Below are 14,832 nucleotides of genomic sequence, written 5' to 3' on the forward strand. Positions count from 1 at the left end.
GGAACAATGTAGCTAAAAAGGTCCCATATTTGCTGAATGACAAAGGGTTATACAGCAGCATTTCATTTTATTCTTCGCGCTTGAATTTCTTGTTTGCTCTGTTGAGTCTGCCGGCGAATGCTAATAAACGCCCGCAACAATCCAGACGGGAGGTGCCTGGCAACAATACGACATGGAGGACCTCCCCGATCTCCTCCAGTTCACAACCTGACCTTTGGAAAAAATTGGCTGGGCTAAGCTGCAGAATTTAGGCGGAATGGTCATTGTTCCCTCCAGCTTTAGGATTTATTAATTTGTGTGATCAAGACTTACCTATACTTCAAAGTTTCCAAAGACCAAATGCAATCATCCAGCCATTAGGACAAGCGGTAGTTGGGTGGCAGAGGATCCCGCTTAAGTGTCCGACCGGCGAGATTCGGCCGTTTTTGATGCGCCCAGAATCCAAAGATGCTTTTAAAGTAGAGCCGGGATGCAGATGGAAAGAAGAGTCATTTTTTTTCTTCTTCTTCTTCCCCTGAGCCAATGTTGGAAAGATAAAGCTCGCCCCTCTGATTTGGGAAATGGCAACTAGTTTCCGAAGAGGAGGATTGCCCATTTCTTTCACTTGTGCCTAATCATTAACATTAGCAATTATCCCGACGCCACTGGGAAAATGAACTGAAACCTTGGAAACAGGGTGTTCCCATTTACTGTCGTGGTTTGTGAACTTTCTATATGTGATTTTAAAAAAAAAAAAGATGGGGGAAAGATTGAAATTCGATGGCGAAGGAATAGGAGGCCTGGAAAAATACACGACTGAGAACCTTTTCAAAATCAAGGATTTCAGCTGCAAAGCCATTTTTCTTTTCTTCAGCCGTCTCTTCTTCGCTTTCTTCTTATTTCATGCTAAAGACAGCAGGTAGCCTGAAGAGTTCTTGGAATTTTCACAACGGATGTCCTCCTTTAAGTGGCCTGCTCCTAAATTAATTTAGTGCTCCCTATAGAATTTACTAAGCTTTAGAGTACTGAATATTTTAAAACTTGTTTGTTTTTGTGTTGTCTGAATAATTGAATCTCTGGCCCAAGAATTTGAGGAACCTTAAAAGCTTAAAAAGCAAGCATGGAGTATATATGATATCAATCACACATGCTTCAGATACCCTGAATGGCTTTTTACAAAGCTTTTTAAAAACAAGAAGAATGAATTCTGGTCCCTTAATTGCTATCTGGGCCCTGTTCTGCTATTTTACATAGCTGGCATTTTGGATGTTACCTTTTTAACATACATACACCAGACTTAATCGCTCACAATGATTTTGTACTCTTAGAGTTAAAAATTAACTGCAGAGGGGACCTTATATTACTGACTGATAAATTAGCAAAGCAAACAGTGGTACTGAAGGGTGCGATATGGAATCTTCCAAGTCCTCCTAAGAGGACCAGGCAAGACAGCTCCACAACCGGCATTCTTTGAACAGGGTGTTTATTCAGACAAACAGCCGCTTCCCAAATCTCTCCTCTATTTTCCTCCTAAAAACAGCACCAATCATCTGCTTTAGGTGTCCTTCCCTTCACATGTTTCACACCCATCCTAGCATTCCTGACTATTCCCACTTCCAGCTTTTCAGGGATTTCTTAGCCATGGCTTTTATTTATCCCTTCTTGAGCCTTCCTAACTTTCCCCTAAAACTCATCATGGGTTCCTTATCCAGGAATTTATCCCAACCTTTGGAAATGGATTCCATGCCCTGACCTCCTGTGGGGCTAAAGGGTGGTTCCTGGAACAAGTTTCCTTCAAAACGCCAATGGTTGCCCTTCATCATCCCATTCGTAATCGTAATAATAATATTGTGGTATTTGGTAAGCCACTTGCTATGTGCCAGGCACTGTAACTAAGCGCTGGGGTGGATACAAGCAAATCGCGTTGGACACAAATCCCTGTTTGACGTGGGGCTCACGGTCCTCAATCCCCATTTTACAGATGACATACCGAAGACCAGAGAAGTAACTTCCCAAGATCCCACAGCAGACAAGTGGCAAAGCCAGGAATAGAACCCAGGTCCTTCCTGACTCCCCAGGCCTGTGCTCTCCCCATTAGGCCACACTTCTCCTTTTGGTGTTTTAGGATTCAAAAAACATGATAATAGGCATATCTAATCCCATTCGGGTTTAGTAAATGTCAATCGTGCCCCCTTTCAACCTTCTGTCTTTCCAGACTGTAAGTTTTTCGTGGGCAGGGAACATGTCTGCCAACTCTGTTGTAGTGTACTCTCCCAAGTTCTTAGTACAGTGCTCTGCACACAATAAGCGATCATAAAATACCGTGATGATGATGTTGATGATGAGTTCTACTGTTTTCAATCAATGCTGTGACAGAAGCGGCTCCATCCCGTTGATCTTCATAGTTGTTCCTTTCAGTAACCTCTCCCACTCTTGCGATTTCTGGTTCTCTCCTCTGGTGGGAGTGTTTATGTTCTTTTCTTATTTTAGTTTTAAGCTGCTGTCTGTTTCTTAATCCTCCATTTTAACCTTGAAGGATGTTGGGTTTTTTTGTGATACTTGTTAAGCGCTTACTATGTGCCAAGCACTGTACTAAGGACTGGGGTAGATACAAGATACTCAGGTTGGACATAATTCGACTTGGAGCTCACAGTCTAACTAGGAGGCAGACGTTTTGATCTCCATTTTTACAGATGAGGAAACTGAGGCGGAGAGAAATGCGGTGACTTGCTCAAGGTCACGCAGCAGACAGGTGGAAGAGCCATGATTAGAATCCAGGTCCTCTGACTCTCAGCCCCCTGCTCTATCCATTAGGCCACACTGCTTCTGTTTATTGTCAGAGATGGTATTACTGAACCAACTAATGTCCCCTTAGACATCAAGTGCTGTGTGTTTTATGTGCCTTCTATAATGCTTTGTCCTCTTATAATATCCAGTAAATGAAAGGTGCGAGACAGTAACCAAGGGCTTTATTTGCTTCCTACGTTTTTAGCCAAACGCCCCCCCCCCAAACCAAGTGAGCCGATTATATTAGATTTCTATTTTCACTTCTCCCGTGCTACTATCGGTGTAAGGTTATAAACTACCCCTTTGATTTCTTCAAATAAGCAAGTGTCATTGTTGAGTGAGAGGATCAACAGAAATGATTGAGTCAGTAAAAATGAAAATGTGAATATTCAGATGGATGGAAAATAAGTATGGCAAAGTGAAGAGTGACAATGTGAACAGAGCGACGAGTTATGCTCTTATCAAAGTAAAGGATCCCCAAATTTCAATGTTAGGCAAAAGGTCTAGGAGAAATGCTGAGTTTCCCATAATTGTGATTACGCTTTATAGTTCTAGCGGAACCTAGAAGTGTGCATTGATCTCTCCCGGTAGGCTAATTGAGGATAATTCATATTTCTGCATATTTAATGTTTCATCATGTATCCTTAAAGGGACTTGTGGAAAACTAACATGGGATAATATAGGATAATCCCCTCTTGGTTGTAAGCTCGTTGTGGGCAGGTAACGGGTCTGCCAACTCTTTTATATGGTATTCTCCCAAACGCTTAGGGTAATGCCCTGTACACAGTAAGCGCTCAATAAATATGACTGATTGATTATGGGATCGTGTCATATAGGGCAAAGTGTAGATTGTTATTGGGCTCAGAGGCACACTATTCCATTCACAAAAGAAGTTACAATCTGAGAAACACACACATGGGTTAACCTGAGCTGAAGTTGCAAGATCAGCACCCGTTCATCAGTCTATCTGATTTATCCAAGACACTTTTATCATTTTAATTTGGCATTTAAGCAGCATTTTCTTCCAGGAACGTTCATTACCTGCTCACTCAGTCACTTTCCCAAGCGGGCGACTTGTGGACGGGAATGTTCCCACATGACCAACGGGGCGATGGCGGGCCAGAGGGAGGAACAGCGTGGCCTAGGGGAAAGAGCTCGGGCCCGGGAGTCAGACGACTGGGTTCTAATCCCGGCTCCCCCACGTGTCCGCTGTGTGACCTTGGGCAAGTCACTGAATATTTCTGTGCCCCCTAAAGCTGAATAGCGATGCCCTGAAAAAGTAAAGTAGTGTTTTTCTTCAACTAAGTGTCAGGCCGGTGGCAATTCACGATTTCACACTTTGCCGTGTCTCCCGCCGTGTATTTTCCATACAGATCCGCCCCGCTGCCACCCGAAAGTAGAGATTCCACAGGAAAAGCAAAATCCTCATCTGGCCCGAACGTGGAAAGCCGCTCCAGCCACGTGACGAACCTGTGGGCCCGGCAGAGTGTGAGAACGAGAGCCTGAGGGTACTAAGTCCGAGGAGCCTCCCGCCTGTGGGGGCGGAGCGGGCCCCTCTCGATGACATCGAGGACTGTCGTGTTCCTGAAGGACCCAGGTGAGCACGGGCCCCTCCCCCTCCCCACAAAGGGTGGAACGGGGCGAGCTTTGGACGTACTTCCTCTTCGACTCTGCGCTTTTTCAGTTGCTTTGGGGATTTGGGTCCTGCCTGATTCTAATTCAGTCTTTTAAAGGATTCTTGGAGGGTGGTGGCCATGGAGGCTACAGGGAAGTCTGGGGCTTTACCCTCCTTTCCAAAGAGTCAACAGGCTTCCCTTTTGGTCAGGGGGGAATCCCCTTTTTTAAATCTTGAATGCTACGGGATGTGAGAATGGTGACTGTTAGTAGTAATAATTGTCACATTTGTTAAGCGCTTACAGCGTGCCAAGTACTGTTCTAAGCTCTGGGGTAGGTACAAGCTAATCAGGTTGGACACAGTCCCTGTCCCACATGGGGCTTTACAGTCTTAATCCCCATTTTAAAGATGAGGGAACTGAGGCACAAAGAGGTTAAGCTACTCGCCCAAGGTCAACACAGCAGACGAGTGGCCAAGCCCGGGGTTAGAAACGCCATGTCCTCTGACTCCCAGGCCTGTGCTCTCCAGTCTGAAAAGAAATAACGATACTTGGAATATTTGGTTAGTGCTTACTCGGTGCCCAGAACTGGCTAAGCACTGGGGTAGGGTACAAGATCATCAGGCCTGGACAAATCACTGTCCGACATGGGGTACCCAGTCTAAAAAGGAAGGGAGAAGAGGTGTTTAATTCCCCATTTTACAGATGAGGAACTCAAAGCCCAGATTCCCAGTCTAAAAGGGAAGGGAGAAGAGGTGTTTAATTCCCCATTTTACAGATGAGGAACTCGAAGCCCAGAGGTTGTGACTTGCCCAAGGTCCACCTGACAGGCAGGTGGTGAAAGAAAGCCCCCTTGAATCAGCATTTCTTCATCCTATTTCCGTATCCAGTGGGCCGTGCGGTAAGCGATCCTTTCAAAAACGTGATTGTGACGCTTTCATTAACTCCTCACCCTATTGCTGCCGGTGGTCAACGACATTATTCCCTTTCACTGAGGAAAGGTCCTCGATTACAAATCTTCTCAGAACCACAGGCCAACGCTGGTCATAGTAATGGGGTTGAAAAATCACAGCCCTTTAGAATCGGAGTCCTTTGCCTTGCCTATGAGCCGATGTGGGAGAGACAAAAATCGCCAAATCAAACCCTTCCGCCGAGAGGACACCGACTCCATCTGAGACACTGCTGAGCGCTAGGTCCTCGGGGAAGCCCTCGTCATTTATATAACCGCCTGTGCCTTATATAGTTTCATCAAGGCTCAGTGGAAAGAGCCCAGACTTGGAATCAGAGGTCATGGGTTCGAGTCCCAGCTCTGCCATTTGTCAGCTGTGTGACTGTAGGCAAGTCACTCAACTTCTTCTGTACCTCAGTTACCTCATCTGTAAAATGGGATTAACTCTGAGCCTCACGTGGGAAACCTGAATTACCCTGTATCTACCCCAGCGCTTAGAACAGTGCTCTGCACATAGTAAGCGCTTAACAAATACTGACATTATTATTATTATTATTATCAAGCAGCCAAAGGTCTTCAGAAAGTTAAACCTTTTTATTTTGCCCAATTATTGATCATTTTGGAGGGCGGGAATGCCACTTGATCACCGTCGGGATGATTATTATAAATTACCTCCATTGATAACTGGCTTTGTTTATTGCAGAGGAACGACATATGGAGGCAGTAGTTGGGTATATGATTTTATGGATCCTCTCAGGTTACAGCAGCCCGAGATAAAGAGAAGACTGTCGCACTCCTAAAAGAAATGGACATTCTCAAGAGCAAGCAATAAAAGGTACTATATAGATAGTCCTGATAATTGTACAGTGTGCTTTAAATGTTCACCTACTAAATCTATTTTTCAGCCATCATAATTCAGTTTTATTATTTGCTCTATTTTAATACTTCAACAATAGCTTTTATGTCACTGCCAATTGGCTCCCTCGGTATATGTTTTAACTTCGAGATTGGCTAAGAGAAGAATCTTTTGTTTCTTTTGTGTGTTCCGAGGCAGTGATATCACTTCCTTCATCATAAAGATATAAAGCACTCCGAGCCATGTAACCAAAGGGCTATTCATTCAGGTTTTACCGTATTTCGCTTCAGAATTATGGAGAGTGGGAATACAATAAGCTGGTGTCATATTCCTTTTTTAATAGTATTTTTTATTTTATCGGTATCTGTGCCCTCTATTTCACCCCCGGAATGCTTAGAGTTGAACTCTGAGGTAGGGAAGCCTGATAACCGTTTTCCCAATTGTCTTTTCCGGCTCCCTTATCCACGGTTTCCCCATGGTGGTGAGTTGCTATGCCGCGTTTCATCCTCTTTCTGGATCTCATTTCCCCTTCCCACTTTAACCAGTGGGTGGTTTTTTTACGGCATTTAAAGCGCTTGCTCTGTACCAGAGCCCGGTTCTCAGCGCTGGGGTAGATGCAAGTTAATAGGGCCGGGCGCAGTCCATGTCCACTTGGGGCCCGCGGTCTCAATCCCCATTTTACAGATGAGGGTCACTGAGGCCCAGAGAAGTGAAATGACCTGCCTGAGGTCACGCAGCACACACGTGGCGAAGCCGGGATTAGAACTCAAGTTCTCTGTCTCCCAAGCCCGTGCTTTATCACCAGGCACACGGCTTCCCTAAGGATGCATTTGCCATCCAGCCACTGTCGTTGAGGATGCCGGGAACAGAGTCAGGAGTGTCAGGGTAGAGGATAACGGGAAGGCCCTGATAGCTGGCGATCAAGAAGACCGCAGACTATTCGGGCTGGGGGAAGGGATGCTGCCTGCTGCCATCCTCTGCCACCCACTGCCCCCGACACTACAGGCGTAGAAGCAGCACGGCTCAGTGGCAAGAGCACAGGCTTGGCAGTCAGAGGACGTAGGTTCCAATCCTGGCTCCTCCGCTCGTCTGCTGTGTGACCTCGGCAAGCCGCTTAGCTTCTCTGTGCCTCAGTGCCCTCATCTCTAAAATGGGGGTGAAGACTGTGAGCCCCACATGGGACCACCTGATCACCTTGGATATAGCCCCGCGGTTAGAAGGGTGCTGAGCACCTAATAAGTGCTTAACAGATACCATAATAATTATTATTATTACAAACCATCTACTCAAGGACTTTCTCTTATACCGGGGCTGAGTTCCGGCTGCCTCCCACCACTGAAATGTGGATCTGTACCCTTGAAAAACTTGTCCCATTTGGGACAACCCGATTACTTTGTACCTACCCCAGCGTTGAGAGCAGTGCTCGGGACATAGTAAGCGCTTAACAAATACCATTATTATTATAATAATAATGTCCGCTAATAAATGTGTCTGTTTATTGTTGTAATGTACTCTCCCAAGCGCTTAGTGCAGTGCTCTGCACACAGTAAGAGCTCAATAGATGCGATCGAATGACGTGTTGGCAGATCGCCAGTTAAGATTCTCCTTGTCGATCTGTCCACTTCAGCTTCGTGACAGGCTGGAAGAAAAGGATGCAGAGCTGAAGACGGTACAACTTGAGCTGGAGCTCCTGGAACAAGCCACAGAAGCCAAGATTGCCGAGAAAACAGCAGGTAGATAGACGAGAATTGGCGAAATGGCCATATGGATCCTATCCCCGGCTTTTCGGTGACGTGGCCCAGGGAACGTTAACTTATTTGCTAAAGGAGGGAAGATTTGACTTTTTTTTGGCTGTTTGGAGTTACTTAGAAATAGTGGCTTTAACATCCTGGTACTGGTATTAGTAAGAGCTTTACCTGCATTCATACTGATTTGGGCATTAAATGCATTGTTAACACCATGTCAATCCAATCACAAAAAGGTTGTTTGTTTTGTTGGAAGGTCTTGAACAAACAAGGAGAAATAATGATTACCAGTGCCTCTACCTTTCAACCAGCAGTTCAAATACCACTTATTGTTTTAGCTCCTTCAGAGGGAGAGTTCCCCCCGTTCAGGCCAATAGGAAGTGCACTTTATGCAAAAATCCGTTTCAGGGAATTCATCGATTTTTTCATCCGAGGAGGTAGGGTGGTGATGATGATAATGCTGCTGCGCAATAAATTAAAGCCAGTCTACCGAGTGAAAGGTTGCCAGTGGGTAGAGTGGAAGCGATTGTTTTAGGGAAGACTGAGGTCCCTAAAGCTCAATGGATAGGAGATGGGAGAACACAAGTTAGCCAACAAATAAGACATTCTGTTCAAGACAGACATCTTCCATAAAGTGACTTCGCATTTTTTCCCGGAATTGCCAGGAAAACCTAATTTACAGACAAACATCCATGGCCTATCTATATACTGGTGTCTCTAAACACTAGTTTCATGTATTTAGGAAAAAAGAAATCTCAATTTGGGTTATTTTTTCATTTAGTTATTTATGTATAGTAACGTCCGTCTCCCCCTTTAGACTCTGAGCTCACTGAGGGCAGGGAATGTGTCTGTTGTTATATTGTACTCTCCCAATTAATACAATTGAATGAATGAATAAGATGATTAGAAATAACAGTGTGTTTTAATTCTCACTTGCTCTGTTTCTTGGTTCAATGGAGCAAGTACAGTAAATTGCAATAGCACAAGGGACTGTTTTATTAGCAGCCCGAAAGTATGGAAATACAAGCTAAATGTCCCTGGGACAGCAGAGCAGAGAAGTCTCTGAGTAGATTCTCCAGCTGAAACCCTCGTGGTTGACTCGTTCGTCAACATTTAAATTCTCAGAAGATCATTTTCATTTTTAAAGGAGGAATGCGTATGTTTGTCTTTTCTCAGTAGTGGTTCCTATTTTTCAAATGGGAGTGTTTTTGGGGTTCAGTCTCTGTTTAAGTGTGACCCTTCTATTTCTTGGGTAGAATAACTGATTAACTTGTCTTCTACCCCGGTGCTTAGAACAGTGCTTGACACACAGTAAGTGTTTAACAAATACCATCATTCAAAAAACATCACATATAACCTGGTGGTATCTTTGTTCTCCGGAAACAGTACTCCATGTAAATAAGTTGGATTATATTCTAAAGTTTGTGTTTGTTTTTGAAATGCCTGCAGACTAATTCATATTGGTATGCATGTTCAAATGTTGCAGAAATGTTTCAATAGAGGTCCAGCATTCTTCATGGAAAATCCTAGACGATTGGGATACGTGCATAATTATACTGTGGCGATCGAAACTCGTTTCCCGAATGCACAGCCACAGATTTTAATGTCATCTAGCTGAGACTAGGCATGATGGGGTCTCTCAGGACTGAAGCGTTAGAATTGTACATGTTGTATTGGGGAGAAAACTATTTACCCATTTCATTATCAAATACCATAGCTAAATATTTGGTAAAGCTTCCAACAAAGTAACTATTTTGGGGGAATATATTCCCCTGCCTCTCATGTCATTTACATAACAAATTATAATCGGTCAATCCTTAGTATTTATTGACTGCCTACTGGATGTAGAGCGCTGTTCTAAGCTCTCCTTGAGATAAGACTTCATCAAGAAGCAGCATGGCCTGGTGGAAACAGCATGGGCCTGGGAGTCTGAGGACCTGGGTTCTAATCCCAGCTCTGCCACATGTCTGCTGAGTGATCTTGGGCAAGTCACCTACCTACCTTCTCTGTGCCTCAGGGACCTCATCTGTAAAATGGGCAATTAAGACTGTGAGCCCCATGGGGCACAGAGACTGTGCCCAACTTGATTGATAGGACACACAGTCTCTGTGTCCATTCAGTCAATCAAAAGAAAGGGCAGGAATGTGCACTGAGAGAGTCTCAACCCTCTTCTCTTCAGGCCCTGGCCTCTTGGACTCCAAGGGTTCATTGGCTACAAGACATGGACCTCGATGTCTGAATTTGGAGTTAGAGCGGAACTCCCAGCAGATAATGATGATGATGACATTTGTTAAGTGCTCACTATTTGTTCCAGACACTGTACTAAGCTCTGGGGTGGATGGAAGATCATCAGATTCAAAACAGATCTTACCCCAGATGGAGCTCACAGTCTACGGGGGAGGGAGAACAGGTATCACATCCCCACTTTACAGATGAGGAAACCAACTCATAGAGGAGTGAATCAATCAATCAAATTTTTTGAGTCCTTACTGTGTGCAGAGCAGTGACTTATCCAAGGTCACACAGCAAGGTAATGGTAGAGCCAAGATTAGAAGCTCACTGTGGGCTGGGAACACGTCTACCAACTCTTTTACAATGTACTCTCTCAAGCAGTTAGCTCAGTACACAGTAAGTGCTCAATAAATCCGATCGATCGATCGATTGAATCATAACTCAGGTTTTCAGGCTACCAGGCCCATGCTCTTTCCATTAAGCTTCTCATAAAGAGGGCAGAGGGCAAAACGAAATTATCCCGCTAAAACTCCCCTACAAAGAAGACGTTTATCCTCTACCTTTCAATAGACCCTTTCGGAGAAAGAATGATCGGTATTGTAAAGGTCATCGGTATGGTCACTGGGGAAACACAGCCCAGAATTCAGGTCCAACCCCCATCACCCTTTCAAGGACTTCCAATCCTAAATTCCCCACCTTAAAATAAATAAATAGCTAGCTAGACAAGTCAATCAAGCAAGCATTTCTTGTCACTAAGTGCCAGAGCAGTATGAAAAGAGTTCCCTTCGGTGAAGGGTTGTGTGCAGACCTGAAACCTGTTCACGAGGATGTATCATTGAGTATAACACGCAAAGCTGGCCAAATGTAACCTGCGACCCAGAGATGGGAAATGGAGCCTAATTGATATGCGTTCAAAGAGGCATTTGTTGTATGAAACAGTGGTTTTCCCGGAAGAGTTGCAAATAGATAGTTCACAAACGCTTGTCACTTTGGTCATCTTGAAAAGTCAGGCTGTGGGCTTCATATCTGCCATTCCCATTTGCAGAGAAGCAGGGTGTCACTGTGGCTTAGAGCACGGGCCTGGGAGACAGAAGGTCATGGTTTCTACTCCCAGCTCTGCCATCTTTCTGCTGAGTGACCTTGGGCAAATCACTAGACTTCTCTGGGCCTCAGTTACCTCATCTGTAAAATGAGGATTTTTCTTCTTCAGGAATGGATTCTACTATCTGAAATTGCCACATGCCCCATAAACATCTTCTAATGACAGAATTACTGTAAAAACTCAGGTTCTTGGAAGACACTGAGCCTTTTGAAACTGCTTCTTTTGAATCACTGAGTAGGGGTCTAGGACCTCGAAGCCTCTGATTTTTCATAAATATTTAGACAAATCATTTTTAACAAGGATGTAAAGGTCTAAAGATCTGCACCCACGACTTCAACAACCATCTCTACCCAGATGATTTCTAAATCTCCCTCTCCAGTGTCCTCCTCTACAATCTCGCATTTCCTCCTGCCTTCAGGACATCTCAATCTGGATGTCCCACCGACTCCTCAAGATAAACGTTTCCAAATCAGAACTCCTCTTTGCATCCAATCCTTGTCCTTCCCCTGACATTTCCAACACTGTAGACAGTACCACCATCCTCCTTGTCAAAAGCCCATAACCTTCGCATTATCCTCAACTCTTCTCTCTCATTCAACCCATACGTTTATTCCGTCACCAAACCCTGTTGGCGTTATCTTCACAAGATTGTCAAAATCCACCCTTTCCTCTCCATCGGAACTGCTGATCCAAGCACTTGTAACCCACCTTGACTACTGCGTCAGCCTCCTCGCTGACCTTCCTGCCTCCAGTGTCTCCCCACTCCCAGACCTCACTTCACTCTGCTGCCCGGATCATTTTTCTAAAGATCTGTTCAATTCACACTTCTCCCCACTCCTCAGAAACTTCCAATAGTAGCCCATCCACTTCCTCATCAAAGAGAAACTCCTTACCTGGCTTTAAAGCGCTCCTTCAGATCACCCTTTCCTATTTTACCTCTCCGATTTCGTACTACAACCGAGTCCGCACGCTCTGTTCCTCCGACGCCAGCCTACTCACTGAACCTCAGTATCATCTATCTAAATGCCGATCCCTTGTTCACATCCTCCCTCTGGCATGGAACTCCCTCCCCCTTCGTATGACAGACCACCACTGTCCCCACCTTTAGAAGCCTTATTAAAATCGCATCTCCTCCGCTGCCCTGCCCAGCAACTAAGCCTCCTCCTATTCCCTCTCCCTTCTGTGTTTCCTATACACTTGACTCTCTATCCTTTGAGCATTTGATATTTCACCCCATCCTCATCCCCACAGAACTTACATGCATATCCGTAATTTCTTTTAATGTCTATCTGCCCCTCTAGAGAGTAAGCTCCTGATGGGCAGGAAACATTTCTAACTACTGTATAGAATTATATTCTCCCTATCGCTTAGTACCATGCTCAGTGATGCTCACTAGAGAAGCAGCATGGCCTAATGGATAAAACATGGACCTGTGAGTCAGAAGGACCCGGATTCTAATCCCAGTTCCTCCACCTGTCTGCTGTGTGACCTTAGGTAAGTCGGTTAACTTCCCTGTGCCTCGGTTACCTCGTCTTTAAAATGGGGATTAAGACCGTGAGCCCTATGTGGAACAGGGACTGTATCCAACCTAATTAACTTGTATCTACCCCAGCGCTTAGTATAGTGCCTGGCACACAGTAAGCACTTAACAAATACCGTTATAAAAAAATAATACCATTCGGCAATGGACTGATTGAAATTGAGAATTTTGAAAAAGAAGGCAAGATTGCTGATTGTGGAAACTATCGTAATATTATCATTATTATTATAGTGGTATTTGTTAAGCCTTTACTATGTGCCAAGCACTGTACTAAGCACTGTGGTAGATATAGGATCATCAGGGTCCTACAGGGAGCTTATGGACTCAAGTAGAAGGGAGATCAGGTATTGAATCCTCATTTTACAGATGAGGAAACTGAGGCCCAGAGAAGTTCAGTGACTTGCCCAAGGACACACAACCCGTAAGTGGAGGGACTGGGATTAGAACCCAGATCCTCTGACCCCAGGCTCTTGCCTTTAGGCTACACTGTGGGCAGGTCTACCAACTCTGTTATACTGTACTCTCCCAAGTGCTTAGTACAGTGCCCTGCACACAGTAAGCATCCGATTAAATGCGATGGATTGACTGTTTGCTCCTCCCGATTCTGTCTCCGTGCATCTGTCTGAGTCTGTCAGTTTCGTCCCCTCCCTGGACTTGCCCCAAAGTGAAATAGCATCAGCCGTGATTCTAACAGCCCGCCTCTTCCCTCTCCATCCCCGACTTTCCCTCCCAGGAGCCAGCGTGAATGTCTCCATCTCAACCCCTCTAGGGCTGCTGGTGTTTCTGTTTCTAGACTGTGATCTCATTGTGGGCCGGGAATGTGCTTGTTTGTTTTTGTACTTTACTCTCCCAAGCGCTCAGTACAGTGTTTTGCACACAGTAGTGAATGAATGAATGTCTGCAGCACCTCCTGGGAACGGATTCTGTGCATTCCGGGCTAACCCGCTGCAAGAAAAAACATTAGTCCTAAATCTGCCCCACTCGCTCTACCTCCAGGAGGCTTCTCTCAGCCCGGTGGAGTGAGCATTTAGAAACAACAATCCAGGGCTCACCCTCCCCTAATAATTCATAATAATAACGGTGGTATTTGTTAAGCATTTATTTTGTGGCAGACACTGTTCTAAGCACTGGGGTAGATACAACTTAATCGGGTTGGACACAGTCTCTGTCCCACAAGAGCTCACAGGCTTAATCCCATTTTGCAGATGAAAGAACTGAGTCACAGGGAAGTTAAGTGACTTGCTGAAGGTCCACAGATGACAAGTGGCAGAGTCGGGATTAGAACCCAGGACCTTTTGACTCCCAGGTCCATCCTCATAAGGCAGCTCCTCCAAAGCATCCTGGCAGTCCTGGTTGCCCCTCTTTGTGCCTTCCCCGGGGCCAGCTATCCTTCCTCAGATGCATACGGTATTATTTATTTTATGGTATTTGTTAAGCACTTACTATATGCCAGGCACTGTATAAAGTGCTGGGTTAGACACAAGCTAATCAGGTTGGACGCAGTCCCTGTCCCAAGTGGGGCTCATAGTCTTAATCCTTATTTTATAGAGGAGGTAACAAGCCCAGAGAAGTGAAGTGACTTACCCAAAGTCACACAGCAGACAGGTTCTGGAACCGAGATTAGAATCTGGGTCCTCCGGACTCCCTGGCCTGTGCTCTATCCACTAGACCACACTGTTTCTCTAACGTTTCACCTTTGTTCTAGATGTGGGTGTTCCATGGTTTGATAGTGGCAGAACTGTGCCTCTTGCTTGTTTTTCTATCCTCTTCCCGCTCGATCAATGAACGGTATTTATTGAGCGCTTACTGTGTGTGCAGAGTACTGTACTAAGCTCTTGATGATGATGATGATGGGCCTTCGGTTGGGGTAGCAATAAGTGACTTACTAGAATCACGAGGGGTTTTATAAACAACCATTTTAAAGGCCCATGGTACCATGTGGGCTACAGACCAAAAAATACCCCAGGGGTCCAAACGGAAACCCCGGGTGGCTAACTGGCCAAATAAAAGAGGTCATCAGCAGGAAACT

The 14,832-nt window shown here is 45.1% G+C and overlaps 1 protein-coding gene and 1 long non-coding RNA gene across 2 annotated transcripts in view; both read left to right on the plus strand.

Moving 5' to 3' along the window:
- LOC114816391 overlaps window positions 1-6,156 on the plus strand; it is a 46,614-nt gene extending 40,458 nt beyond the window's left edge. The window contains exons 5-6 of the long non-coding RNA XR_003764160.1: window positions 4,140-4,363; window positions 6,032-6,156. This is a non-coding gene — a long non-coding RNA (uncharacterized LOC114816391). The remainder of the gene's footprint in view (window positions 1-4,139; window positions 4,364-6,031) is intronic.
- A 503-nt stretch (window positions 6,157-6,659) lies between these two features.
- Window positions 6,660-14,832, plus strand: part of MIPOL1 (mirror-image polydactyly 1) — a 163,002-nt gene continuing 154,829 nt past the window's right edge. The window contains exons 1-2 of the mRNA XM_029079299.2: window positions 6,660-6,665; window positions 7,812-7,917. Of these exons, the coding sequence (XP_028935132.1) occupies window positions 6,660-6,665; window positions 7,812-7,917 (112 nt within the window). The remainder of the gene's footprint in view (window positions 6,666-7,811; window positions 7,918-14,832) is intronic.

Source organism: Ornithorhynchus anatinus, chromosome 14, assembly GCF_004115215.2.
Source record: "Ornithorhynchus anatinus isolate Pmale09 chromosome 14, mOrnAna1.pri.v4, whole genome shotgun sequence".
Taxonomy (NCBI): domain Eukaryota; kingdom Metazoa; phylum Chordata; class Mammalia; order Monotremata; family Ornithorhynchidae; genus Ornithorhynchus; species Ornithorhynchus anatinus.